The sequence below is a fragment of the Zootoca vivipara genome, chromosome 2 (assembly GCF_965207765.1).
Source record: "Zootoca vivipara chromosome 2, rZooViv2.hap1.1, whole genome shotgun sequence".
Taxonomy (NCBI): Eukaryota; Metazoa; Chordata; class Lepidosauria; order Squamata; family Lacertidae; genus Zootoca; species Zootoca vivipara.
Window position 1 is genome coordinate 5,001,947 of NC_142584.1, and position 26,393 is coordinate 5,028,339.

The window sequence follows — 26,393 nt, forward strand, 5'->3', positions numbered from 1 at the left end:
ACTGGATGGCCCTTGTGGTCTCTTCCAACTCTATGATTCTATGTATTTTGCTGTCCACGCAAGTCCATCCCATCCCTCTGGCACAGGGACTGAACGTAGTCCTCAGGGCCCCTCGATGTGGCCCTCCAAATTCTCCGTAGGCCACACCCATCACAGGACCTGCTTCAAACCCTTTGAGCTCGAATCACTATACTTGCTTGCCTGGATAGAGAATATAAAGGGGGTTGTGTGTGTGTGTGTGTGTGTGTGTGTGTGTGTGTGTGTGTGTGTGTAGAAACCAGTCTACTGTACAAAAGTAACATTTACCATTGTTCCTCTGCTTACTTTTGACCCTAGCCTGACCCACTACTGACAGGTGGCCTTCAGAAGGCTGTCCAGAAAAGAATGTGTCCCTCGTGAGGTTCCAATGCTGCTTTGGGCATCAGTCTCCACATGCATGGCCCATAGGCTGATATCCCAAGATATCAGAGAAAGTTGCCGCTGGCACATTTATGAAAATCGGTATGTTCCCTGGGTGCAAGGAAGAAAATGCTGGTGTGTGGTGAATCAGTTTCCTTGAATTTTGGTCCATTCATGTGTGCTAAAAGACAGTAGGGGGCCGAAGCATAATTGGAACGAGACAGAGCTGTATTGTGATGGGGTCTCTATCCAACCTTAGAACCATGGCCCCATAAGCTTCTTTTGACACCTCAGCTCCAGTGCTATAGTCAGTAGGAAGACCAAAGATAAAAGGTGGGAAAGCTATTCACAAAGTCACAATCCACCAGAAATACAAAAGCAAATCTTACTGTATGCTTTTTAATAGAAAAAGCACATTTCCATTGAACACTGATACGTGATATATGGTAGCTTTTGCTCCTTTCTCCATAAGGCAGCCCAATGTGGTCCATAAAGCACAGTCTTTCTTCGGATCAGGAACCTTGCAGCCTACAAAAGCATCATCAGTAGCAGCTGACATGTCCTTTCTCTGGCCTGGACATCATTGGCACCTACATCCTGGCTGCAGAACAGCGAGCAAGGGAACCGCCAAGAGAATGAAGAGCTCTCCCATCTGCTTGATATCTCCCATCTTGAAAGTAGGGCTAACTCATGAGAAGGTGCCCCTTCTAGCAGTCACTTTGCCCAGGTCGGACAATATGCACACCCCAGGTCCTAGCCTCGGCTTCAGGCAGCATCAGGATTCGAGGTCTCGTGAGAGCCGCAGAAGTTCCTTCTGGCTGTCAATCACTCTCAGGTGCTGGGTGTAGGCCCAAGTAGCAGCTGGGCTTCGTGTGCTAAGGGATTGCTCTGAACCTGAAAGAAAAAGAACCCAATATCAAGGAAGGATTTTGAAAGAATTCATATATCATTTTATGGACATAGATTTTAACAATGTAAAATTCAGAATCTTGTGAGTGACAGAGATTTCTAATTGGCAGGGGGTGGGACAGGGGGTTCAGTGATCTGTATAGCTTCTTAATGCTACTCGTGTTGTTGTTGTTTAGTCATGTCCAACTCTTCGTGACCCCAAGGACCACAGCACGCCAGGCACTCCTGTCTTCCACTGCCTCCCACAGTCTGGTCAAACTCATGGTTAGAAATTAAAATCTTCAAAAATAAAATTGTTTTATTTGGATCATTTCCTTACCTGGAATTTTACCTAACCCATTCCTTAGTTTGGAGAGATCCTTTTGTAATTGGATTGGGTCCCTGAGACATGGGGACTGAGAGTTTTGACAGTTTATTCTGCAAAGTACATGTTTGATGAGGGGATATTGGATGTAGCTCTGCACACATCACACAGGAAATGAACTACTGTATTCAGGATGGTATCCTGACTTGTTCAGGCACCTGCTGTATATCCAGAGTGGTGAACAGCTAACCAAACTGCACATTCAGGAGTGTGAAAAGGCCAATCAAATTGTACAGTAGACTCCAAAGGGAGACTGAGATGGGCTGGGAAACTGAGATGGGCTGGGAAATTGCAGATGTGTAAGGAAGTGGAGGCGGGTGGCGCTGTGGGTTAAACCACAGAGCCCAGGGGTTGCCAATCAGAAGGCTGGCAGTTCGAATCCCCACAACGGGGTGAGCTCCTGTTGCTCAGTCCCAGCTCCTGCCCACCTAGCAGTTCAAAAGCACTTCAAAGTGCAAGTAGATAAACAGGTACCGCTCAGGCAGGAAGGTAAACAGAGTTTCCGTGTGCTGCTCTGGTTCGCCAGGAGCGGTTTAGTCATGCTGGCCACATGACCTGGGCGGCTCCCTCAGGCAATAGAGCAAGATGAGTGCCACAACCCCAGAGTCGGTCACGACTGGACCTAATGGTCAGGGGTCCCTTTACCTTTAAGGAAGTGTAAATGTAAGGCAGATTGGGTCAAAAATACTACATCTATACAGCACTCATATAGGAACTGGCTTGTGATGACCCCACAATTGAAATATTGGGGTTGTGGCTAGACAGCTTAATGAATACATCAGCTCAGCAAGCAAGGGTAGTGAAAAAGCAAATTGCACCTCAGAGATTATTATGAAAGGGACTAAATATAAAAATGGATGGTGTCACAATGTCTTCATTTATACCTATCCCTTTAAAGCAAAATATTGCGATCTCACTTTAATGGAAAGAAAAGACAAAAAATTGAAAACCTAGTAATCTCTCTCTCTCTCACACACACACACACACAGAGAGAGAGAGAGACAGACACACACTCTCTCTCTCTTCAGGCAGCAGTTCAGGAAAGCAATAAAATTGGCAAAACCTGCAAAAAAAGGAAGGTTTCTATTTAGAGCTAGGAGATTCCTTATGCCAAGTCCATCTAGCACACTACTGTCCACACTGACTGGCAGCAGACTCAGACAGGAGTCTTTTCCAAGCTCTACCGAGATTGAACCTGGGACCTTTTGCATGCAAAGCATGAGCTCTTGCAATTTAAAAAAGGGATCCCCTAGAAGTTCTAACAGTGCTGTGACTGTCCACATAGGCAGTCTGTTACTGCACTTGGGGTTTGTAGCCCTCTTGCCCCCCCCAGTGGTGGACCTTCATGCTCTGGCACCGGGGGAGGGCGGACAGCAGGCGGGGGCGGGGCTGGTGCACGTCCCGGGACAGGGTGTGCTGCCCACAGGGGCGTTGTGGGGGTGTGGTGCCCAGAGCAGACGGGCAACCACAATGGCACCCCACGGGATCGCGCTGCTGGGGGATGTGCGCTCCCCCCGCACTCCTCTTCTGTTGCCAGTGCCTCCCCCCAAACCCCACTACCACTAATGTTTGTGGGTTTTTTTTGGGGGGGGGGAGCCACAAGACAACACCAAAACACTGGAATGTAATGATTTTGATCAGGCATCCCCAAACTGCGGCCCTCCAGATGTTTTGGCCTACAACTCCCATGATCCCTAGCTTACAGGACCAGTGGTCAGGGATGATGGGAATTGTAGTCCAAAACATCTGGAGGGCCGAAGTTTGGGGATGCCTGATTTTGATGGTGTTGTGTGCCTTCTCCATAAAAAGTGTGTGAACAAAGGAGGGCAGAACCAGAGAAAAGGGGTTGGTGTGGAAGCACTCTGCGTAGAAAACCCCTCCCTTGCTTACAGGTAGAGGCACGCAGCGCCCGGGCTTCTTCCAGAAGGTGCTGAGGACGACTCCGCAAAGGGGATAGTGGAACTGGAGTGGGGAAGAAGAGGAGAAGGGTTAACAAAAAGTCTGCTTTAAAATCCGTTTTGCTTATTATCATTTAATTTTTTGTCATCCTTTCAGTCTGTATGCCTCACCTGTCTGCCTTTGGCTAGTGGCATTATTTCAATACTAGAGCCCTCAAACATTTCAATTCAATTTCATGGCCTCTCCTCTCCCCTCCCCTCCCCTTCCCACCCCACACCAACCCTACTTTTTCTGTCTCCTGACCTGTATTAACCCTGAAATAAACCCCCAATAAGCCCCAAGACCTTAGAATTATATAATCATAAAATTGTAGCGTTGGAAGGAACCCCAAGAGTCACCTAATACAACCTGTCCAGGTGAGCTTGAAAGTTTAATCAATTCTGAAAAGAATTAAACTTAGCACAAAAGAAGCGCTAAGGGCACAATGGTTTGCCTCTGAAAGAGGATGTCATTCTAGCTGCTCCAACACTTGTTTAAGTGCATTGACCTGAGGGTCCACCCTTAGGGATGGAGGAAGAATTTGCTTGGTCCACTTTATGCAGAAGACCAGCCCAATTTGATGGTCCAAAATTTTGGGGTTGGAATGTAATGTCTCAAGATTTTGCAATGCAGCATCAGTGCACAAAAATATCTATCTTGTGAGTCCTGGAAGACCTGTCTGCAGCCTCGCTGGCCTTTTCCCACCTGGCCTGGGAGGGCAAGGCCCTAACTGACTCCAGCAACGAAAGTTGAGGCTCCTGAAACCATATTGGCTGTGGGTCCTGGACGTTCTGCTCCCTCTATTGCTGGCCTTTTCCCACCTGGCTTGGGAGGGAGGGGCCCTGACAGACTGATTGACTGCTGAACAGACTCTTGGGCTGTTGAGATTGTTTCATTGGGGTTTTTCATTGCTATTGATTTCTGTATCTTTATTTTTAGATCTTATTAGATTTCTGTGGAAATTGTTTCAGTTTGGTTGTAAAGTTTTGGGTGTGTTTTCTTTATTGCTTGTGACTTTTGCTATGTTTGTAATGCTGTAAATCTTGTCATGTTGCATGCTGCCTTGAGCATAGTTTTAACAATGGAAAGGTGGTGTGAGGGACAGGGGATATCGCGAAGTCCCTCCCCTCCTGAGTTCAAGCCCATCCCCGAGCACAGGGGAAAGCAGAGAGAGTTCCGATTCCAATGGGGAAGCAGGAAGTCGTGTCCGAGGCTCAGGCAAGGTAGAGGAGCCAGGGTCCCAGGTGGGACAGGAAGGGGCGAATAAGGGGGGGAGACCCATCCCCCCAACTCCGGAATTACGCAGAAAGAGGAGGGGAAAGAGGATGGGTCTGCCAAAGCTTTTGTGTTGGAGAAAGACGCGCCAAAAGCCATTCGGAGGTTCTGGAACCGACTGACCACATCACTCCGTGTAAATAGCAATGACTTCAGCACTGTAAATACGCAGCACCAATAAAAGAATAAAATGCAGAGCTGCGTAGCGTCGTTACTCTGAAGTAGCCCACTCCGGCCACATGTGACAGCAACCTCCGAATCCTTTTTTGGGCTACTTTGGAGTTGCCGGGATGAGCGTGTCAGAGGCGGAGAGATGGCGGCAGATCGCGGAGAAAGCCCAGCAAGAACTGCAGCAGCTGTCGCTGCAGGCGCAGGGGGAATTGAAGGCAGCTAAAGAAGAGACTAAGAAGGTCCAGGACGACCGGCTACAACTTGCGGAACAGGTGAGAGCGCTACAGCAAAGAGAGCAGGAATTAAGGGCGGTGGCGGTAGACCTCCAAAACAAGCTGGATGCAGAGAAAAACAAGGCGGGAGGGGCACCCCAAGTCCAAGTGCTGCCAGGAAGGAGAGCCGGGACCCTAGTAAGCAAGTTCAATGGAGACCCGAGGGAATATCAGGGCTTTGAGACTGAGATTGTGTATGCTCTTGAGCTGCACCACGATGAGTTCCCTGATGATGAGCACAGGGTAGCGTTTATTGTGGAGCACCTTACCGGGGCAGCCAGGGAGTGGCTAAGACCGTTAATCGCAACAAAGAATCCTTGCATGAAGAATGTCAAACTATTTCTAGAAGGTTTGAAAACGATGTATTCGTCCGATAGTCATATGGACCAGACTAAGGAGGAACTTCATAATTTACGCCAAGGAAATATGACAGTTCGCGCGTATTGGGCGAAATTCACCATGCTGGTGCACAGATTGGGGTGGGAACTAGAGTCACCCCCAATGCAAGCGGCGTTCTACTTGGGGTTGCATGAGGAGGTGAAGGATGAGCTCTCGAGAGGTCCAAAGCCCAGTAATATGGATCAGCTGAGCAAAGCGGCTCTGGCGGTGGGGGTGAGACAGGAATCCCGGTGGAGCGACAAGCAAGCAACGCGCGCAAAGCGGGCTTGGTTCCCACGGTCGCAGGAGAAGCCACTCCCCCAACAACCCTTTCAAGCCACGCCTGGGGCCAGCCAGGACCAGGAACCCATGCAGATTGATAGCGCGCGCGCGCGGGCTTTTCAAACCCCAGCGGCGCCAAGACGCAAGGAGGGAAGGGGTGGGAATTGCTTTCTCTGCAACTCCCCCCAGCATCTCGTCAGAGACTGCCCACATCGCAGGGAGTGGCAAGGAAAGGCGGGAACGGTTGTGCCCTCCCCCACTGACGCAGCACCACAGCAGGGAAACGGGAAAGCCTGGCTGCAGGAGACAAGGGGCAGCAGCCAGGCGCAGTCAGCAGACAACAGCCCCAGCCCACCCACCCGCACAGAGAGGAGCAGAGCCAGCCCACCCCTCCCAGAGCAGGAGTGGTTCTAGAAGTGACGCTCACGCTCCCAAATGGCTATCCCCTGACGGTCCTCGCCCTAATTGACAGTGGGGCGTCAGCGAACTTCTTCTCGAGAAACTTTGCAGAAGAGCACCAGATCCAGCTTCTGCAGCTGGATTTTCCTCTGCACGTGGCGACCATTGACGGCAGAGAGCTGCTGGGAGGGGCCATCACTCATCAAACCCCCCCCCATGAAAATGACGGTGGGAAGGCACTCAGAGACACTGGCATTCAACGTCACCACCATCTCAGACCCCCCCCCCATCGTCTTGGGCATGAGCTGGCTGGCGCGCCACGACCCCTCCATCAGTTGGCACCAGAGATGCATCACTTTTGGATCGGACTTTTGCCTGGAACATTGCATGCAGCACCAACCAGGGGAGGGGCCTCCGATAGCCACGGTGGCCACCATGCACGTCAAAGGGGGTGAGGCGATACCCAAGCCGTACTGGGACCTGCAGGAGGTCTTCAGCGAAGCGGAGTCCGACCACCTACCCCCACACAGGCCTTTTGACTGCCAGATCAACCTGGTGCCAGGGGCAACTATACCCCCAGCCAAGCTGTACGCCATGTCAGACCAGGAACTGGAGGATCTGCGCGCTTTCATCGACAAGAACCTCAAGCGGGGGTTCATCAGAGAAAGCAAGGCAGCAGGGGGCAGCCCGGTCTTCTGGGTGGACAAGAAAGACACGCAACAGCGCCGTCTTGTGGTGGATTTTAGACGGCTGAATTCAGTGACAGAGCCAGTGGCTTTCCCCATGCCCAGAGTGGATGATCTCCTGACAGCGGCACGCAGGGGCAAGATTTTCACCAAGCTAGACCTGAGGGGGGCGTACAACTTGATCAGGATCCGGGAAGGCGATGAATGGAAAACCACGATGTTCACGCCTCTGGGCTCTTTTGAATATCTGGTGATGCCCTTCGGGTTGCAAGGGGGCTCAGCATGCTTCCAGGCCTTCATGCACCACGTCCTGGGGTCCCTCCTCTTCAGGAAATGCTTGGTCTTCCTGGATGACATCCTTATCTATTCCGATGACCCAGTGCAGCATGTGAAAGATGTCAGGGAGGTGTTGCAGCGCCTGAAGGAGAACCACCTGTATGTGAAGCTGGAGAAGTGCAAGTTTCACACCAAGGAGGTGGACTTCCTGGGCTACAAGCTGTCAGACAAGGGGCTGGCGATGGACAAGGACAAGGTGCAGGCCATCCTGGACTGGCACAGCCCCAGGACGCGCAAAGATGCCCAACGCCTACTAGGCTTCGCCAACTTCTACAGGAAGTTCATCAAGAACTTCTTTTTTTTTTTTTTTTAATTATATTTTTTATTAAACATTTTATCAACACACATACAGAACACAAATACAAAAAGTAAACATCAAAATACAGAAATACAAAAATACAAAAATGCAACAAAAAAAAAAAATATATCATCTCTAATCCATTTTAATATTCATTGTCCTCTGGCTTCCCCAATTCCCTACTATCTGATTTTCTTTTTTATAAACTTCTGTAGCAGTTTCTAAATCATCCTTCTTACCCATCATATAGTCTCTTTAACACTTCAAAAATTTCATCTTTATATCATCTATCATATTTTCTCCCTTTCAATCTTCTATTATTTCCCTATTGCCTTAACTTCTTTATTTTCCTGGATGTTCAAAATCTAGTTTTCAAATTCATACCCTATGTATATTTTAAATTTCTTCCAATCTTTTAAAACTTTGTCATTTGTTTGGTCCCGGAGTCTTCCTGTCAATTCTGCCAATTCCATATAATCCATCATTTTCATTTGCCATTCCTGCCTCGAAGGCAGTTCCTCTTTTTTCCAATATTGTGCTATTAAGATCCTAGCGGCTGTGGTGGCATACATAAACAAATTAACATCGTCCTTGGGGATTTCTTCCCCAATTATTCCAAGCAAAAAGGCTTCCGGTTTTTTCAAAAATGTGTTTTTAAACATCTTTTTCAACTCATTATAAATCATTTCCCAGAAGCCTTTTATCTTAGGGCATGTCCACCACATATGGTAGAATGAGCCAACATCCTGCTTACATTTCCAACATTTATTGTCGCTTTTGTGATACATTTTAGCCAGCTTGACCGGCGTCAAATACCATCTATACATCATTTTCATCAAATTTTCCTTCAACACAGTACAAGCCGTAAATTTCATTCCCTTCTTCCACAATTTTTCCCACTCCGACATCATCACATTATGACCCAAGTCCTTGGCCCATTCAATCATCACTGATTTTGTTTGCTCATCTTTCAAATGCCATTCTAGCAACAAATTATACATTCTAGACAAATTCTTGTAGTCTGTCTCTAATAACTCCGTTTCTAATTTCGACTTTTCTGTCTGGAATCCTATTTTTTTATCTAGCTTGAATGCTTCATTTATCTGCACATACTGAAACCAGTCACTCAACCTATCTTTCAGTTGTTCATATGGCCTTAACTTAAAGTGGTTTCCCACCTCCATCAGGATATCTTTGTATTTCAACCTATTCTCATCCATATTTGTCCTTTTAGGTTTCTTTGCCTCAAGTGGTGAGATCCACCTAGGAGTTTTTCTTTCCAATAGATCTTTGTATCTAATCCAAACATTAAACAGTGATTTCCTAATTATATGGCTTTTAAAACCTTTATGTAATTTTACTTTATCATACCATAAATATGCATGCCAACCAAACGCATTATCATGGCCCTCTAAATCCAACAAGTCATCATTGTCTAACAAAAACCATTCCTTCAACCAACAAAAAGCTGCGGCTTCAAAATAAATCTTTAAGTCTGGCAAGGAGAATCCTCCTCTTTCTTTTACATCAGTCAAAAGTTTGTATTTAATCCTGGGTTTCTTCCCCTGCCAGACAAATTTAGACAGTGTCTTCTGCCACTCTTGAAAACATTTCATTTTGTCAACTATCGGTAGGGCCTGAAATAAAAACAACATTCTCGGCAATACATTCATTTTAACAGTTGCAATTCTTCCCATTAAGGACAATTTCAGCCTTGACCATACTTCCAAATCTCTTTGGATTTCTTTCCAGAGTTTCTCATAATTGTCTTTATACAAGTTCAAATTTTTTGACGTCATATTAACTCCTAGGTATTTCACCTTTTTTACACACTTCAGTCCTGTGCAATCCTCTATATTCTGTCTCTCTTGCAATGTCAAGTTCTTTTCTAGTACTTTAGTTTTCCCTTTATTTAACTTAAAGCCTGCCACACTGCCAAACTCTTGAATTATCTGCAGTACTCTCACTGCACTCTGTTCAGGGTTCTGCAAGGTCAGTACTAAATCGTCTGCAAAGGCTTTTAACTTATATTGTTTTGTACCCACTGTAATTCCTTTAACACCATCATCGTTCCTTATCATGTTCAACAAAACCTCCAGAACGGAAATGAATAGCAGGGGGGAGAGTGGGCACCCTTGTCTTGTTCCTTTCTCAATTCTTATCTCTTCTGAGACCACATTATTTACAATAATCTTAGCTCTTTGCTCAGAGTAAATACCATTAATCCCATTAACAAAGTTTTGGCCAACCTCCATTTTTACAAAATTTCTTTTCATAAAATTCCAAGAGATATTATCAAAAGCTTTTTCGGCATCTACAAAAATTAACATTGCTTTGGTGTTTATTTTCACTTCCAATCTCTCAAGAATATCTATTATAATTCTCACATTGTCTTTCATATGTCTACCAGGCAGGAATCCTGCCTGGTCTTTATGAATTAAGTCTTTCAACACCCATCAAGAACTTCTCTCGCGTTACGGCTCCCATCACTGACTGCCTGAGAGGCAAGCAGAAGTTCAGGTGGACACCAGAGGCGCAAGCAGCGTTCGAAAGCCTCAAGAGGGTGTTCGCCTCAGACCAGAACCAGTTCCACGTGATTCAGGACGCGCCCCTACGCGTGGAGACAGATGCTTCTGATAAAGCTGTGGGCGCCATTTTGTTGCAACTGGACGCCAACAGAGAGTGGAGACCCTGTGCCTTCTTCTCCAGGAAGTTGACCCAGCCAGAGCGAAACTACACGGTGTTTGATCGGGAACTTCTTGCGATCCACGCTGCGTTCCAGCACTGGAGACACTTCCTGGTGGGCGCCAAGCACCCCATCCAGGTGTGCACAGACCACAAGAACCTGGAGTTCTGGAGAACTGCCAGGGTGCTCAACCAGCGGCAGATACGGTGGGCAGAGTTCTTCTCGAACTTCAACTTCTCCATACACTACATCCCGGGAGAGCAGAATGTCAGGGCGGATGCCCTCTCCCGCAAGCCAGAGTACATGGAGGAGGAGGCGCCACCGGCACCAAGGCACATTTTCCCCCCGTCAGCATGGTCCTGCGGAGCAGCAGTGGTGAGCGAGGCAGAACTCACAGCACTGACGGCAGCGGATGAATTTGCCAACCGCATCTTCAGAGAACTGAGAGGGGGGGGGAGCAGGCAAAAGACTTTGCAGAACGCAGGGGGCTGCTTTTCTACAAGGGTGCACTGTACCTGCCCACCACCCAGCTTAGACGTACGGTCCTCAAGCAGATGCACGACAACCCAACGGCGGGTCATTTTGGGAGGGACAAAACCGCTCACCTAGTCATGAGACACTTCTGGTGGCCAGGGGTGCGGGAAGATGTTCGAGACTATGTACGGGGCTGTGACACCTGCCAGCGGGCAAAGGTGGTCAGAGCAGCGCCACCGGGATTGCTGGAGCCCTTAGCCACGCCACACAGGCCGTGGGAAGTGGTGTCCATGGACTTCATCACAGATCTGCCTTCTTCCAGGGGCAAGACCGCAGTGTTGGTGGTGGTGGACCTCATGTCCAAAATGTGCCACTTTATACCGTGTGCCAGGGCGGTCTCTGCAGAAGAGACAGCCAAACTGTTTGTGGATCACGTATTCAGACTGCATGGATTACCTTTAAGGCTTATTTCGGATCGTGGCCGCCAATTTGTTTCCAGGTTCTGGCGGCGGCTCATGAACCTCCTGCAGGTGGAGGTCAGCTTGTCGACGGCTAGACACCCGCAGACCAATGGACAGGCGGAGAGGGTCAACGCCATTCTGCAGCAGTACCTGAGATGCTACGTCAGCCAGCGGCAAACGGACTGGGTGGATCGCCTGCCACTGGCAGAATTTGCCTACAACAATGCGGTGCACGTCTCCACAGGGGTGTCGCCCTTTAAGGCCAATTACGGGCGCGACCTCAGATCTTTCCCAGAGAGGGAGGGGGAGGAGGAGGAGGAGGGCCCACAGGCTGAGGATTGGGCAGAGGAACTGGAGACGGTGCACCAGCAGCTCAGAGAACACTTGGAGAGAGCCAAGGAAGCGTACAAGAAGGGGGCAGATCGCCACAGGCGACCGGGGGAGGTCATTAGGGTGGGGGACAAAGTTTGGTTGTCCTCGGAGGGCCTTCCCATCAGAGGGAGGTGCAAAAAGCTGGCGCCCAGAAGGTTGGGCCCCTTCACGGTCACGCAACAGGTCAACCCGGTGGCATACAGGCTGGCACTGCCAGAGGACATGAGGGTGCACCCAGTGTTTCATAGATCGCTGCTGTCGCCATACAGGGAAAGCAGCAGGCTCCGAGGCAGCGAACAAACCCCTGAGGGAGGGGGGGGAGAGAGAAGGCAGGGAGCAACTCAATGAGGCCACGGCCATCCTGGACTCAAGGAGGGGGGTGGGGGGCCTGGAGTACCTCATGGCATGGGAGGATGCTCCACCGTCCCAGAATGAATGGGTCCCAGCCACTCAGATACAGGAGGAATTCCTGGTAGAAGAATTTCACGCCCTCTTTCCCCATAGACCCAAGCCCTGGCACATGGAAAGGGAGGGGGAGGGGGAGGAAGCACGGGAGAGCAGTTCACCATGGCGCTGGGAAGCGGAGTTTGAGGAACCAGAGGATGAGGTATGGGTGTCACCGAGATCCACCCAGTCAGAGGAAGGAGCAGATTGGCAGAACGTTTTTACCCCTACCAGCTCTGACGCCACGGACTTTTTGGGATTCCCGTCCTCCCAGGCGGAAGGGGGGGGCTCGCAGGACTGGGGGGAGGTGTTCACACCAACGGGCTCGGAAAGCACTGAGTTCTTAGGCTTCCAGTCGTCACCGACACCTGGGGGGGCCCTGGGGAGGGGTGAAGGAGAGCTTGGGAGGGGGGTGGATGTGAGGGACAGGGGATATCGCGAAGTCCCTCCCCTCCTGAGTTCAAGCCCATCCCCGAGCACAGGGGAAAGCAGAGAGAGTTCCGATTCCAATGGGGAAGCAGGAAGTCGTGTCCGAGGCTCAGGCAAGGTAGAGGAGCCAGGGTCCCAGGTGGGACAGGAAGGGGCGAATAAGGGGGGGAGACCCATCCCCCCAACTCCGGAATTACGCAGAAAGAGGAGGGGAAAGAGGATGGGTCTGCCAAAGCTTTTGTGTTGGAGAAAGACGCGCCAAAAGCCATTCGGAGGTTCTGGAACCGACTGACCACATCACTCCGTGTAAATAGCAATGACTTCAGCACTGTAAATACGCAGCACCAATAAAAGAATAAAATGCAGAGCTGCGTAGCGTCGTTACTCTGAAGTAGCCCACTCCGGCCACTGTGACAGGTGGCATACAAATAAAATGAGGATGATGATTAAATGAAGATAAAAATGTGCATTTTATGGAAAAGCCCACTGAAGAGTATAAAAAACTATGTATCTGGAGAGAAATGCATACAACGCTGTGCATGATAATGCGTATAACAATACTGCATACAATATAAATGCAAACCCTTCTTTTAAAAAATTCCACATAAAATAAGACAGGGCAGACCTATGATTGTGTGCCAGTAAAAATGGCATGGGATGAGGTTAGGCTGATCTGTCCATCCAGCTCAAATTCTGGAATGTTAGGTGTACTTTGCTCCCACTTATCCCTACTGACACCTGTCTTGTGCCCCTGCTCCCCTGCCCCACTCACGATTGGGGTGACTCCGACAACGATGCACGAGACGAACTGCCTTGGCCATCATGCGCTGCATGGAACAGACAGAGGTTTCATGTTAGGCTCAATGGTTTCATCCTCATCTCACCCCTAAGTACAGTGGTACCTCTACTTACGAATGTTTCTACTTACGAACAGAGCTCCGTCCGCCATCTTGGATGTGGTTTAGATAGGATTTTTTCTATTTACGAATTTTTAGATAGGGTTGCTTCTACTTATGAATCCCCCCCCCAATGCATTCCTATGGGATTCGACTTACAATTTTTTTCAACTTACAAATGTGTGTTCGGATCGCATTAAATTCGTAAGTAGAGGTACCACTGTAAGTCATTTGCAGACAAAGAGGACAAGACAGCATGTTCAAAGTGCCCTTATGCACAACTGAAATTTCTCAACACCTAAAAGGGAACTGTAGCTTATTCTCTCCAGCAGGGGGAATGATAACTTTCTCTAACTGATACAGGCTCCTCTTGCCATTACCATGCCATGTCTCTCCACTCACCAGCTTCTCAAAGTTGACAAGATTCTCCACCAATGTGTGGTTGCCCTCGTGGATAAATGTCAGGTCTGTGAAGAGAGAGGAAGATCTGAGTCTGTTCATCACACAGTACCACAGGCATGCCCACGAGACTGAAGGGGCCCAGCACACACACGTGACGTCAAACATGTGCCCCCAATGCTACGCAGGCCGGTGCAGTCTTCCACTAGTCTGATGGGGCCCGGCGGGCCATGGAATATTGAAATGGGGGGCCTCCCCCCGCGATGGTGCCCCTGCACAGTATGTACAGACTGTATGTTCAGCAGATGAGCTGTTGGGTTTATATATTTAGTATATTTTGCCTTTCTTCCAGGATAGACCTCAAGGTTACATACATGGGACTATCATGCAGTCTCCCATCCAGGCACTTACCAGAGCTTCCCAACTTCAGCAGGCTGGCTGCATCATGTGCCCTCAAGCAGTGCCCTGAATCTAGTCTCATGCCCCACCTTTGCAAAGTAATGCAACGAGCAAGAGCAGAACTCCTTCACAAGGCAGCAAAGGTTATCAGAGGACACCTCCACATTACCCGACACATGCATTCATTCAGGAGAGGAGCCATAGCTCAGGGGTCAAGTACGGTACTGTTACTGAGACAGGCTTGAAAACACAAAGCTTGCTTATGACCATGTGTGAGAATCCCCTGAGCCAGAAGGGATGGCAAGCCTGAGTTCCCATGACCAGTCCACAGTCTTAGATGCTTTTTCTTAATTATTTCAAATTTCATATGTTTTGTGAGTTTAGATCCTTAAGGCAGGGGTCAGCAAACTTTTTCAGCAGGGGGCCGGTCCACTGTCCCTCAGACCTTGTGGGGGGCCGGACTATATTTTGAAAAAAAATATGAACAAATTCCTATGCCCCACAAATAATCCAGAGATGCATTTTAAATAAAAGCACACATTCTACTCATGTAAAACACCAGGCAGGCCCCACAAATAACCCAGAGATGCATTTTAAATAAAAGGACACATTCTACTCATGTAAAAACATGCTGATTCCCGGACCGTCCGCGGGCCAGATTTAGAAGGCGATTGGGCCGCATCCGGCCCCTGGGCCGTAGTTTGGGACCCCTGCCTTAAGGTCTCAAGATACAAAGAGCATTTATGCATGCAAACCAACAGCCAAGGTGAATTTAGTAAGGAGCATGCAGCTTATTATACCTTTAAGCAGGAGGGGCATAAAGGGAATCAAGGGGGGAGTCAGTTTCGCCATGGCCAGCCTATAGACCCGGTGATTCCAAGAAGGGTCCTGGAAAGAAGGAAGAAAGATTAGCGTTGGGACTGTTTGCAACTGTGTGTGCATTAGGTACACGGCGCCTCACCCCAAACAAAGCTACCCTTTAATGGTGTTCCTTTGCTTGTCCAGGACAGTAGAGTCTAGTTCTACACCAACAGCAGATTAAGTTAGTAAGTCTGTTTTTGGACTATACCATTTCAGGCGAAGGCTTAGAAGACAGCATCCCCCCCCCCCAAAAAAAGAGAGAGACCTATGCACACAAAACTCTTCTCCCAGATTTGTGGCACTGGAACATATGGTTATGTGAGTCCCCAGCTAACCCAGTGTGTTGGCTGGTGACTGTGCAAGGACTCCCACTAGCTTAATGGGGCTTTCCACCACCTCCCCCCATGCCCTCTCTGCCCCCCCCACCAGTAGGTCAGGAGAACCCCCAGAACAGCACACATGGAACAGAGAGGGGAAATTGTTCCATCTCACAAGCGGAAAAAAGACCTTAGAATAATCAAGAATGGCCTTTTCATCCCTTCTCAAAAGAGCCTGACTCTTTTGCTAAAGGCAGAAGGACAACTGGGCTCCAGCACGAAGGGCTGGTTGGTATCCTTCTTGGGATTCTTTTGGGAAGCCTGTCTCCTGCTGGATGAGCCAACAGCCACAGAGGACTGTTCAGTAAGCCCCAAAGGAAGAAATCTGGGCTCACATCCACATCTCAGCCATAGACTTTATATGGCAACTGTGCAGAGCACTCTTTCAGACACAGTTCCCCATCTGTGAAATGGGAAGAGCAGTGATTTAGCTCGCAGGCTGAACACAGTAAAGAATAGCAAAGCACTTTGCACATGGGGAGATGTGCAGAGATGAGACACAGTGAAAAGTGACACCTTCCGAAGAAACAGGACCACCACTCACCAGCATGCGCTCCATGGTGCCGAACAGCTTCCGCGTCTTGTGTGGGAGCTTCTGTGGACAGGAGAGAGACAGAGACAGGAGGGTGTTCAGAAATGGCCATCAAATTACGGTGGATGAATGGCAGAAGAAGTTGATAGAGTATATGGAACTGTCTGAACTGACCGGGAGACTCCGAGATCGAAGTGAAGTAGAAGTGGAAGAAGATTGGAGGAAATTTAAAATGTATTTAAAGAATAAGCATATAATAGATCAGAAACTAGTGGAAGTGAAGGAGATAAAATAGAGGTTGTAAATAAGACAATGGTGTAAAATAAATATTGTTAGAAATTGATGAGAATATAATTGAGAAGAATGATTTGGTTAGAATATAATAGGTTAAGATGTAAAAGATTTGGAAATAAGGTAATATTAAAGTAATAATTAGAAATTATATAAGATTTAGAGTTTACTACAGAGGATATGTAAAGAATCGCAGAAGGAGGAGGAATGAGGAAGTCATTAGATTAGAAATAAGGGTTACAAGTTAGAATTTTTGTTTTGATATTTTTTGTATTTTGATTTTTTTGTGTTCTGTATTTTTTGTGTGTGTGTTTTGTATTTTTGTATGTCTTTGTTGTTTGAAAATCTTTAATAAATACATTCTTAAAAAAAAATTACTACAGAAAGGGCAAGTTCACGCATGCACCGTTTGTACTTTGATTAGAAGGGATTTGCATGGGGGGGAAACAGAATGGACACATCCAATGCCACAGATAAAACTTTAGTATTTTCCTGCAATATCTCAAACAGAATACATACAGTTAATCTGTGCAAATAATGTGCTATCAGGCTAGGAGATGCAGGCAATATCCAGGCATGTGTGATGCGACCATAATGAGACTCCTTCTCACATAACCACATTTCCCCTTTTAACAGCTGCTTTGCAGCCTTGCCTTTGCTTCAGCCTTCACCTGCATCCCCAAGAAGGAATGCTAGATCCATGAAGGCACCTTACAAAATGGTGGCAGGGACTGGCCATTGAAAAGGCAGCAAATCACATCTCATTGTTGCTGCTGCTATGGCCTTCCTCAACCTGGTGCTTTCCAAATGTTTCGGATAACAAGTCCCACCAGCTTCAGCCTTGTGGCCAATGGTCAGGGGCGATGAGAATTGTGGTCCAAAACATCCGAAGTGTACCAGGTTGGAGAAGGCTGGTATATAAGCAGTTTCAAAGCATGCATAGTTAGTTCAGTTGGTTTCCCTTCCCTCTGGGGCAGAAATGTACCTCCCAGGTCCTAGAGAGGCGGCTGATGGTGGAATGGCTCAGGCCAAACATCACTGCAAAGAAAGAGTTCAGGTTCTTTTGGTCCTTCAAGCTGAAAACAAAGACACAAGAGGCACTCAGCTCAAAGCGGAAGTGAGTGTGAACCCCCAGATGGTCCTCACGTGAAAGCCAGGACAGGCTTTACTGCTCCCACAGTGCTCAAAGCCATGGCTTCACCTAGGGGGAAAAAGAGGTGACCTACATACATGAGTAGGGACGCAGGTGGCGCTGTGGTCTAAACCACAGAGCCTAAGGCTTGCTGATCAGAAGGTCGGCAGTTCAAATCCCTGCGACGGGGTGAGCTCCCGTTGCTTGGTCCCAGCTCCTGCCCACCAAGCAGTTCGAAAGCACCTCAAAGTGCAAGTAGATAAATAGGTACCGCTACAGCGGGAAGGTAAACAGCATTTCCTTGTGCTGCTCTGGTTTGCCAGAAGCGGCTTAGTCATGCTGGCCACATGACCCGGAAGCTATACACCGGCTCCCTCGGCCAATAATGTGAGATGAGCGCTGCAACCCCAGAGTCAGCCACGACTGGACCTAATGGTCAGGGGTCCCTTTACCTTTACATACATGAGTAGCCAGAAGCTAGTTCAAGTCTACAGGTAGATCTTTGGATTAGTAGATCAGCAAGGATTTCCGCTTTCCAATAGTTTAGCAACAGTGATAACATTAAGACCTCTCTCACACATACCCTTTCAATATATTTGACTGTGTCGGGATCTGGCTCTGGTTTCATTATTTTTCATTCTTGTGACTTTACCCCAGCCTCGTGTCACATTGTGATAAAGGGTGGCTCAGAAATCTTTTTTAAAAATCAATGAAATAAGGCTGCTGAAACCCAGAGATCTTGGGAGAAAATCAGGAATGGCATTTTCCAAATGTGACAACTCTACAGTATGGGGCCATGGTACCTTTGCCCCCCACAATAAAATATTTAGGGGGCAGCCCCTCAATATTTTATGCCAGTTGGTGCCTTCCTCCCTCCTTTCCTCCCTCCCCCTCCCTCCCTTGGGCAGCCACCTCTCTGCCCTCTTTCCCAGCTTGCCTCCTGGCTTTTGGTGCCATTTCCAAGTGTGTCTAAGCCAGGGCAGTTGGGGAGAGGCAGGACCGTAAGAGAGGTGAGCGGGCAAGTGGGTGATGGGTGGGAGACAGGTGAGCAAGCAGAAACTTCTTGCAAGCAGGTGGGGAGTGAGAAGCAAGTGGGGGGAGGCCTGTGCCCAGCTGTGCATGCCGAGGAAGGTGCACTCTGCAGAAGTACTCAGAGGTGCTCATATAAGTGCCTATGTTTTGTTCAAGTTGGCACCCAAGGCATTTTCAGAGAACAGAGTGTAAAAGTTCCGTTCTGTTCCCAAGAAAAAAATTCTGGGCCAAGCATATCTGTCTCACTAATAACTTATTCCCCTGAGCCACTATTTTGCTCTCGGCTCCAGACCTTGGGGTTCTAGTAAAAACAAAACACAGCCTCAAACTCGCAAGCTCATTCATGGCCAACTGCTTTCCTTTCAGCCAAACTCTTACTGTGCGGCCAGCTTGATGAATTTTCGGAGCAGTTGGGCTCTCTTGATAACATCAGGACAAAGGCAGAGCTCGGTGGTGACCCAGAACTGCAGCTCATTGAAACGGCACAGAAAGCGCTCCAGGTTCGCAGTGGTTGCATTGGGAAACTTCTGTGGTCCAAAGATGTAGTAGATCAGCTCCACCTTAAAAAATACAACAGCCAGGAGAGTCTCCACTGAAATCCAACCTTAAAAATACAATGCTTTGGGCTCAGCTCCACTTGAAGACATGCAACACACTCTGCTCCACCTTAGACATGCAGGGCAGCTGTCAAAATCTCTGCACAATGCCATGGACATGAAGGTGAGGAATGGCAAAGTTGCAGTGTTTGTGCGCAGCAAGATCTCCTCAGTCCCAGGGTCTGGTGCCTCATTACAACAGATTTCGTCAGGGAACAAATCTCCTTACTTGATGGATGCTTTTGAAGAGGTTCCAGTCATGCTCAGTGAACTGGTTGGCCAGGTCCTTGGAGCTGATGAAATCCAGGTTTTCTGAAGAACCCGCCGTGGGGCCTTGCTGCTCAGGGTGAGGGGCCTGTGCAAATGGGAGGAGAAATCAGTGCAAGCCACTCTGCAGGGGCACCATCTGCCTGCAGGTGCCTTGCCATGGACACCCCAAAGCCACAGCTGAGCTGCAGAATTGGTCACCTTATGGATGTTGCTGCCTTAGTCCCACCTTCACAAATAGACCAAACATCTGTGCTACAAACCTAAGCCTTTTTTATTTTTTTACTGATACTGTACACCAAAAAAGAAAAGAAAAACCAGACAAAAAATACAAACCAAACCATAATAAGGACATTATTAATTACAAATCAATAAAACAAAAAGCGGTCCTTGGACTATAGACCAGACCTCCCATCCATTCCTTAATTCAATTATCTATTATTTGTTGCCAATACACATTTTTGTCTTAAATTAACTAATTAACTAATTATTGATTTTTCTAAGGTTCCAGATCTTTCTTAAATAACTACTTTCTTAAATAACTACTTGAATAACTACTAAAGTTATTCAAACGCTGCGACAGAGTTTAAACTACTGTAAATGTTTTTCAAATAAACTTTAAAGACTTCCCATTTTGAGATGAATTCCTGTTTTGGTTTGTTCTTTATTTTTTTCTGATAAACTATCTAACTCTGCATAATCTGTTAACTTTTGGATCCATTCATGAATAGAAGGGATTTCATCACTCTTCCACTTTGTAGCGATAAGAATTCTTGCTGCCACTGTGGCATGTAAAAATACACTCTTCATTGTTTGCGGGATATCCAAATCTGTGATCTCCAGGGGGTAAGCTTCTGGTTTTCTCTTAAAGGAAGTCTTTATTATTATTTTTTGTATTTCTAAGTGGATACTCTCTCAGAATGCCTGGATGTTTTTTGCATAGCCACCACATGTGGTAGAAAGTGCCTGATTTATCTCCACACCTCCAGCAACTTGGGACATTTTTGTACATCTTTGACAATTTCCAAGGCGTTAGCCTAAGCCATTTTTAAACTGCCTCCACTGTGCGTTCCCCATAAAGGCTTCTGGAGGCTTTCATGATGTCAAGGGACTGCCCAAAATCCTCTGCAACAAGGTGGTGGTGGGGGGTGGACTTGCAACCTGCAATTTGGCCTATTAGGCATTTCCCCCAAACTGTGCCCAACTGTCGATAGGCTGGTTTGTTTGTTTATTGAATTTGTATACTGCCCTTCATCCAGAGATCCCAGGGTGGTTTACACACACAAAAATAGAAAATGAAAACACAAAATGCATAAAACAAAAACAAGCGAATAGCCCTGAAACATTTAAAAGGTCATGGCTGAAGAGAAACATTTTCTCCTGGCACCTAAAGATGTGTAATGAAGGCGCCAGGCCAACTTCCCTGGGGAATCCATTCCACAAATGGGGAGCCACCACAAAAAAGGCCTGTTCTCAAATATACACAACCTCCGGACCTCTTGTGGAGAAGGCACACAAAAAAGGGCCCCCAATGATGATCACAGGGCCCAGGTTGGTTAATATGGCGAGAGGGGGTCGAAGAGGTATTATGGTCCTGAGTCGTTTAAAGTTTAGCAGATGCCACACTGGTGGGTGAGTGGCATCAGCTGAAAAGTGCACTTCAAGACTGTTGTGGTGGCACCCACCTCCATCCCATGGGAAACTGGTGTGCTGAGCCAAAGCAGAAGGATTTAACCTCCTTACTGCTCAGCTTGTCTGTGTGTGCCAGTTCCCCTGCTGTGAACAGGGGTGCACAGCCAAAAAAGCAGGATTTAACCCACCATTCACCAGCTGATGAGCAGCAGAGAATTCAAGTGTGCTTCTTGTTGTCAGTTGGTTACATCCATGGGGATTGTGCAGAAGATAATTTTACCACTTGTGTCCAGGGGGGTTGGGCCAGAGAATTAAAGTGAGAGCTTTGCGAGAATCTGCAAGGAATGCAAGAATCTGCAAGGAAGACACACTCACCAAGCTGTGAAGCTCCTGGACAGTGGCAGCAAAGAGTCTCTCATTCAGCCCCAGGGATGTAAACACAGCAAAGGCCTCCGAGGGCAAGACCTCTTTATCTGTAAGAAGAAACAAGAGACATGGCAGTGCCCCAAATTGCCACAAGGGAGCAGTGTTGCTCAAGGTATTAAAAACATGATAAAACATCAAAAACTTCCCTAAACAGTTAATTGGTCCTGAGCCATTACGGGTAAACCTCAGAGTGATTTGTAACATATCAGCCATGAGTTCCAACTCCCAATTCAACAATAGCAACAACAAAACGTAGTTATTCCCTCCCATCACAGCGAGCGGCAAGAGCCTACAGTCCCGGCGGCGCACGTGAGCCTCCAAGTCCCAACGGCTGTCCATGGGGCACATGCGCAGTAGCACAATCCCATGGACACAGGGACTGGACGCAGAGACACTTGGATATTATTATAGAGGATAATATAACTACAAGTAGTTGGCAATCATTTTTAATGATTTCTAGGCAATTTCACAAACATTTTACTGAGCAAGTCAAACTAAATTATGTTAATTTAACCAAAATATCTTGAACGCCCAAGTCACATTACAACTTCTTAGCCCCCCTCATTTTGGGAATTTGAAAGCTGAAAAATTCAGCAGGCTCTCCCAGTGGGCTGGCCGCTTCTTTGCCTGCTCATTTAAAACAGGGCTCTTTCCCCATCTCTGGTGCTTCTGGAAAATGTGAGAAGAAGGTGGAGTGGAGACAGCCAATCAGCCCAGACCAGCAACTGGTAAGCACTACAAACACAGGGGCAGCAGCTCGGAATTGGGGAAGCAGCAGCCCTCCACAATCGGCAGCCTGAATCAGCTGCCTCGCCCTGCCTAATGATAGAGCTGGCCCCTTCTATGTACACAGTTCTGCTGTAAGTCTGAAGAACCACTTTTTCCACAGTTCAACATAGGACACGAAAGCACCTCTGGATTGGACACAGCAAGAAAACTTTCCCAGTGCTGCAAAAAGGTTAGGTCTGTTTCATCCTTGAGAAAGGGCTGCTGAAATCATGCACATTGTGGGGGTTGCATGTACACTGCTCAAGTGGATTCATGTCACCTGCATCACCATGCAATACTGGGCTGCCACCAGAGACCATGTATGTTCTCAGAGGGAATCATGAGTGCCTCACTAACCTCCCACTGAGTTGATCTTGACCAGGACCCATTCTTTGCTCCAACCAGGACAGTCTGCCAGGGATGTGAGCACTTCCTGGACTGAAGCGTTCACCCGAAGCACCGTCGTGAGGCAGGAGTAGTCTGGCCTGTATATGTCATATGGGACTATGTAGGGGAAGGGGGGAAAGAGAAGAAAAAGACCTTAGCAAAGCAGCTTTAATGCAGGAGCTAAAGCATTGTACACTTTGCCCACAGAAGCTTTCAAGTTCAATCATCGATAATGCCAATTACAGCAGGACTGCATGACCTATGTGGTGAAGGGCAGAATATAAACTTAATAAATAAAAATAAAAGAAAGGTAAAGGTAAAGGTGCCCCTGACCGTTAGGTCCAGTCGTGTCCGACTCTGGGGTTGCGGCGCTCATCTCGCTCTATAGGCCGAGGGAGCCAGCGTTTGCCCGCAGACAGCTTCCAGATTATGTGGCCAGCATGACAAAGCTGCTTCTGGCGAACCAGAGCAGCGCACGGAAACGCCGTTTACCTTCCCGCTGGAGCGGTCCCTATTTATCTATTTGCACTTTGACGTGCTTTTGAACTGCTAGGTTGGCAGGAGCTGGGACCGAGCAATGGGAGCTCACCCCATTGCAGGGATTTGAACCGCCGACCTTCTTATCAGCAAGCCCATGGCGGCTCTGTGGTTTAACCCACAGCGCCATCCAGCCAATTGGAACTCTCCAGCCATGTTACTGTAGCCACCTTGGGGGCTGGATATATGTACCTCCCATGTTGGCTGGGGCATCCTGGCATTCTGAGAACTGCCCAGATGAAACAGGGCAAAGCAAAGGGCAGGCAACAACATTAAATTACCTTTGTCCTGGGCTCGGATAGTGTAGCTGCTGTTCAGAAATGGTTCCTCCTGGCTGGCAAACCAGTCCACTGCACTTCGCACCTGGGGGTGAGGGAAAGACAGAAGGGTGCATTAAGGTGCGATGGGATCCTCTTCCATCCAGAGGCACCTTCAGGCCCAGGCCTGTAAATAAGGCTAAAACCTACCAGCATAACCTGGAGAGTAGGAAATCTTTCTCTGTCGGAGAGTCGCTTGCCCTGAATGGGCAATGCTTTAAGGGAGGGGCACATGCCCATGGTGAAGTAGGCAGAATCAAAAGTAGGCAGCACATTGGATGTGGCGCTTGCCTTTGTACAGGAAGGTTTCTGCCTCCCCGATATACACAAACTCAGAGATGTGATGAACTGTCACTTCTTGGGTGTGGCACATGTTTACCAGCTACGGAGCTACCCCAAACCTTTGAGGGTGAAGCAAACAGGCCCTATTTGATGGCTACACAGAGACCAGAATCCATCTGACATGCAAGGCTGTGAATTTTGGGGTCTTGCTTTTTATTCTGCTGGGAAAATGAGGTGGCTCCATCCTAGATTTTATTTTCACATTTCTAGACCTCATTGTTTTGAGAAATACATAACCAAACAAGTTGCCTAAAACTGAAAAGAGGAGAGTTTTGGAGAATTCCTCTGCTCCTGCCCCTGGTGCCGTGGAATGGAATAACATGATTCTTGTCTGTCCACTGTCTTTTCTTGTATGCCTCCTAACCTGAGTTCTGCTTTATTTAAAGCCCTAAACAGCCTCGGTCCAGTATACCTGAAGGAGCGTCTCCACCTCCATTGCTCTGCCCAGACACTGAGGTCTAGTGCTGAGGACCTTCTGGCGGTTCCCTCGCTGCGAGAAGCCAAGTTACAGGGAACCAGGCAGAGGGCCTTCTCGGTAGTGGCACCCGCCCTGTGGAACACCCTCCCACCAGATGTCAAAAAGAAAAACAACTACCAGACTTTTAGAGGACATCTGAAGGCAGCCCTGTTTAGGGAAGCTTTTAATCTTTAAGAAATTAGTGTAATTTAATGTTTCTGTTGGAAGCCGCCCAGAGTGGGGGGGTATAAATAATAAATTATTATTATTATTATTAATTTATTTTTATTTCTCACAAAAATATTTCAAATTAGTGGAGGAGAGGGAGCTGCCTTTTTGAATGAAAATAATTCAGCATGTTCATCTGCTTTGTGGTGTTTGCAGCCTGCAGCTCCCTTTAGTGAAGAACTGTTGATTCTCTGACTTGTACTTTACCTGAAGCTTCGGAGATGCACAGTTGCTGCCATTTTCTAACCTGTCGAAAGAGGAAAGAGGGACCCCGTCACCATTACTCTTTATTCCAGTTTTAGAAACGCTGGCAATAAGTATAAGATCAGGTGAAGGAATAAAAGGTATAACTGTTGAGTGCAATGCATATAAACTGAAAGCATTTGCGGATGACCTTGTGATAACAGTAGAAGACCCAAGGGTAAGTATACCAAGGGTCTTAGAATTTCTGAGTTTGGCCAAGTAGCAGGTTTTAAGTTAAATAAAAACAAAACAAAAATGTTGGTAAAAAATGTGACAGGACAATACAAAAAAAAAAGATTTACAGCAAAAAAACAAAACTGTTAATTTGAAAAAGGTGAAATATTTAGGGGTATGATTGACAACAAATAATATAAATATTTTCAAGAACAACTATACATCCACTTGGATAGAAATAAAGAAAAATTTGGAGGTATGGGGAAGGATATCAGTAATAAAAATGAATGTATTGCCAAGAATGCTATTTTTATTTCAATCAGTTCCCATAATCAGTGGAGCAGGACACTTCAAGCAATGGCAAAGAGATATTTCAAAATTTATCTGGCAGGGGAAGAAACCAAGGATTAAATATAAATTGCTAACTGATACTAAGGAAAGCGGTGGCTTCTCCCTGCCAGACCTGAGATTATATTATGAGGCGTGCTGTCTTTGCTGCCTTCAGGAGTGGATAACTTTAAAGAATGTGGATATTCTAGATTTAGAAGGCCACGATAATAGATTTGGTTGGCATCTATGGTATGAAAAGGCAAAAGTGCATAAAGGTTTCCTAAACCACTTGGTAAGAAAATCAATTTATGTAGTATGGAAGAAATATAAAAACCTATTAGAACAGAAAACACCTTGGTGGCTCTCCCCACTAGAAGCGATATCCTTGAATAAAGTAATTGCAAAAAGTGAATGGGCAACTTATAAAGAGCTGTTAATGGAAGTAGAAGACCAGTTTAAAATGAGAAGATTTGAGGATATAAGACATTTAGTAACTGATCGGCTGCAGTATCACCAATTAAATGATGTATTTGTGAAGGGTAAAAGAAATGGTTTTAGTAAGGAAATTTCAAGGTTTGAAAAAGACTTATTGGAAAACAATGTGAAATTACTCTCAAAAATGTATAAACTGTTGTTAGAATGGCATACTGTAGATGGATAAGTTAAATCAGTAATGATACAATGGGCAAGGGATATTGGACATAATATACAATTTTCATCCCCATCGTCCAGCCTGGACACTGAGATCCAGTGCCGAGGGCCTTCTGGTGGTTCCCTCATTGCGAGAAGTGAGGTTACAGGGAACCAGACAAAGGGCCTTCTTGGTGGTGGCACCTGCCCTGTGGAACGCCCTTCCAACAGATGTCAAGGAAATAAGCAGCTATCCTATTTTTAAAATACACCTGAAGGCAGCCCTGTTTAGGGAAGTTTTTTAATATTTAATGCTGTATTGTTTTAATACTCGATTGGGAGCCACCCAGAGTGGCTGGGGAGGCTCAGTCAGATGGGTGGGGTACAAATAATAATAATAAATTATTATTATTATTATTTATTATTATTATTATTATTATTTAGAGAAGGAATGATTGGGGGTGGGGTTAAGGAACACATTTTGTCCATATTTTATCTGACCTTGCTTCTCCCCTTCACATCTCAGAACAAAAGACACCTGCTGGGTCAGACCAAAGGCTCATCTAG

The 26,393-nt window shown here is 47.1% G+C and overlaps 1 protein-coding gene across 3 annotated transcripts in view; it reads right to left on the reverse strand.

Moving 5' to 3' along the window:
• Nucleotides 1-784: 784 nt before the first annotated feature.
• The window catches only part of RAPGEF3 (Rap guanine nucleotide exchange factor 3), a 70,411-nt gene continuing 44,802 nt past the window's right edge, over nucleotides 785-26,393 (reverse strand). For all 3 annotated transcript variants that reach the window (XM_035101408.3, XM_060272134.2, XM_060272135.2), the window contains 13 exons: nucleotides 24,657-24,696; nucleotides 23,387-23,468; nucleotides 22,539-22,685; nucleotides 21,363-21,460; nucleotides 19,318-19,443; nucleotides 18,871-19,052; nucleotides 17,314-17,404; nucleotides 16,050-16,100; nucleotides 15,068-15,155; nucleotides 13,872-13,936; nucleotides 13,346-13,400; nucleotides 3,563-3,634; nucleotides 785-1,293 (listed from right to left, as the gene is read on the reverse strand). In XM_035101408.3, the coding sequence (XP_034957299.1) occupies nucleotides 1,175-1,293; nucleotides 3,563-3,634; nucleotides 13,346-13,400; nucleotides 13,872-13,936; nucleotides 15,068-15,155; nucleotides 16,050-16,100; nucleotides 17,314-17,404; nucleotides 18,871-19,052; nucleotides 19,318-19,443; nucleotides 21,363-21,460; nucleotides 22,539-22,685; nucleotides 23,387-23,468; nucleotides 24,657-24,696 (1,216 nt within the window). In that variant the 3' untranslated portion in view covers nucleotides 785-1,174. The remainder of the gene's footprint in view (nucleotides 1,294-3,562; nucleotides 3,635-13,345; nucleotides 13,401-13,871; nucleotides 13,937-15,067; nucleotides 15,156-16,049; nucleotides 16,101-17,313; nucleotides 17,405-18,870; nucleotides 19,053-19,317; nucleotides 19,444-21,362; nucleotides 21,461-22,538; nucleotides 22,686-23,386; nucleotides 23,469-24,656; nucleotides 24,697-26,393) is intronic.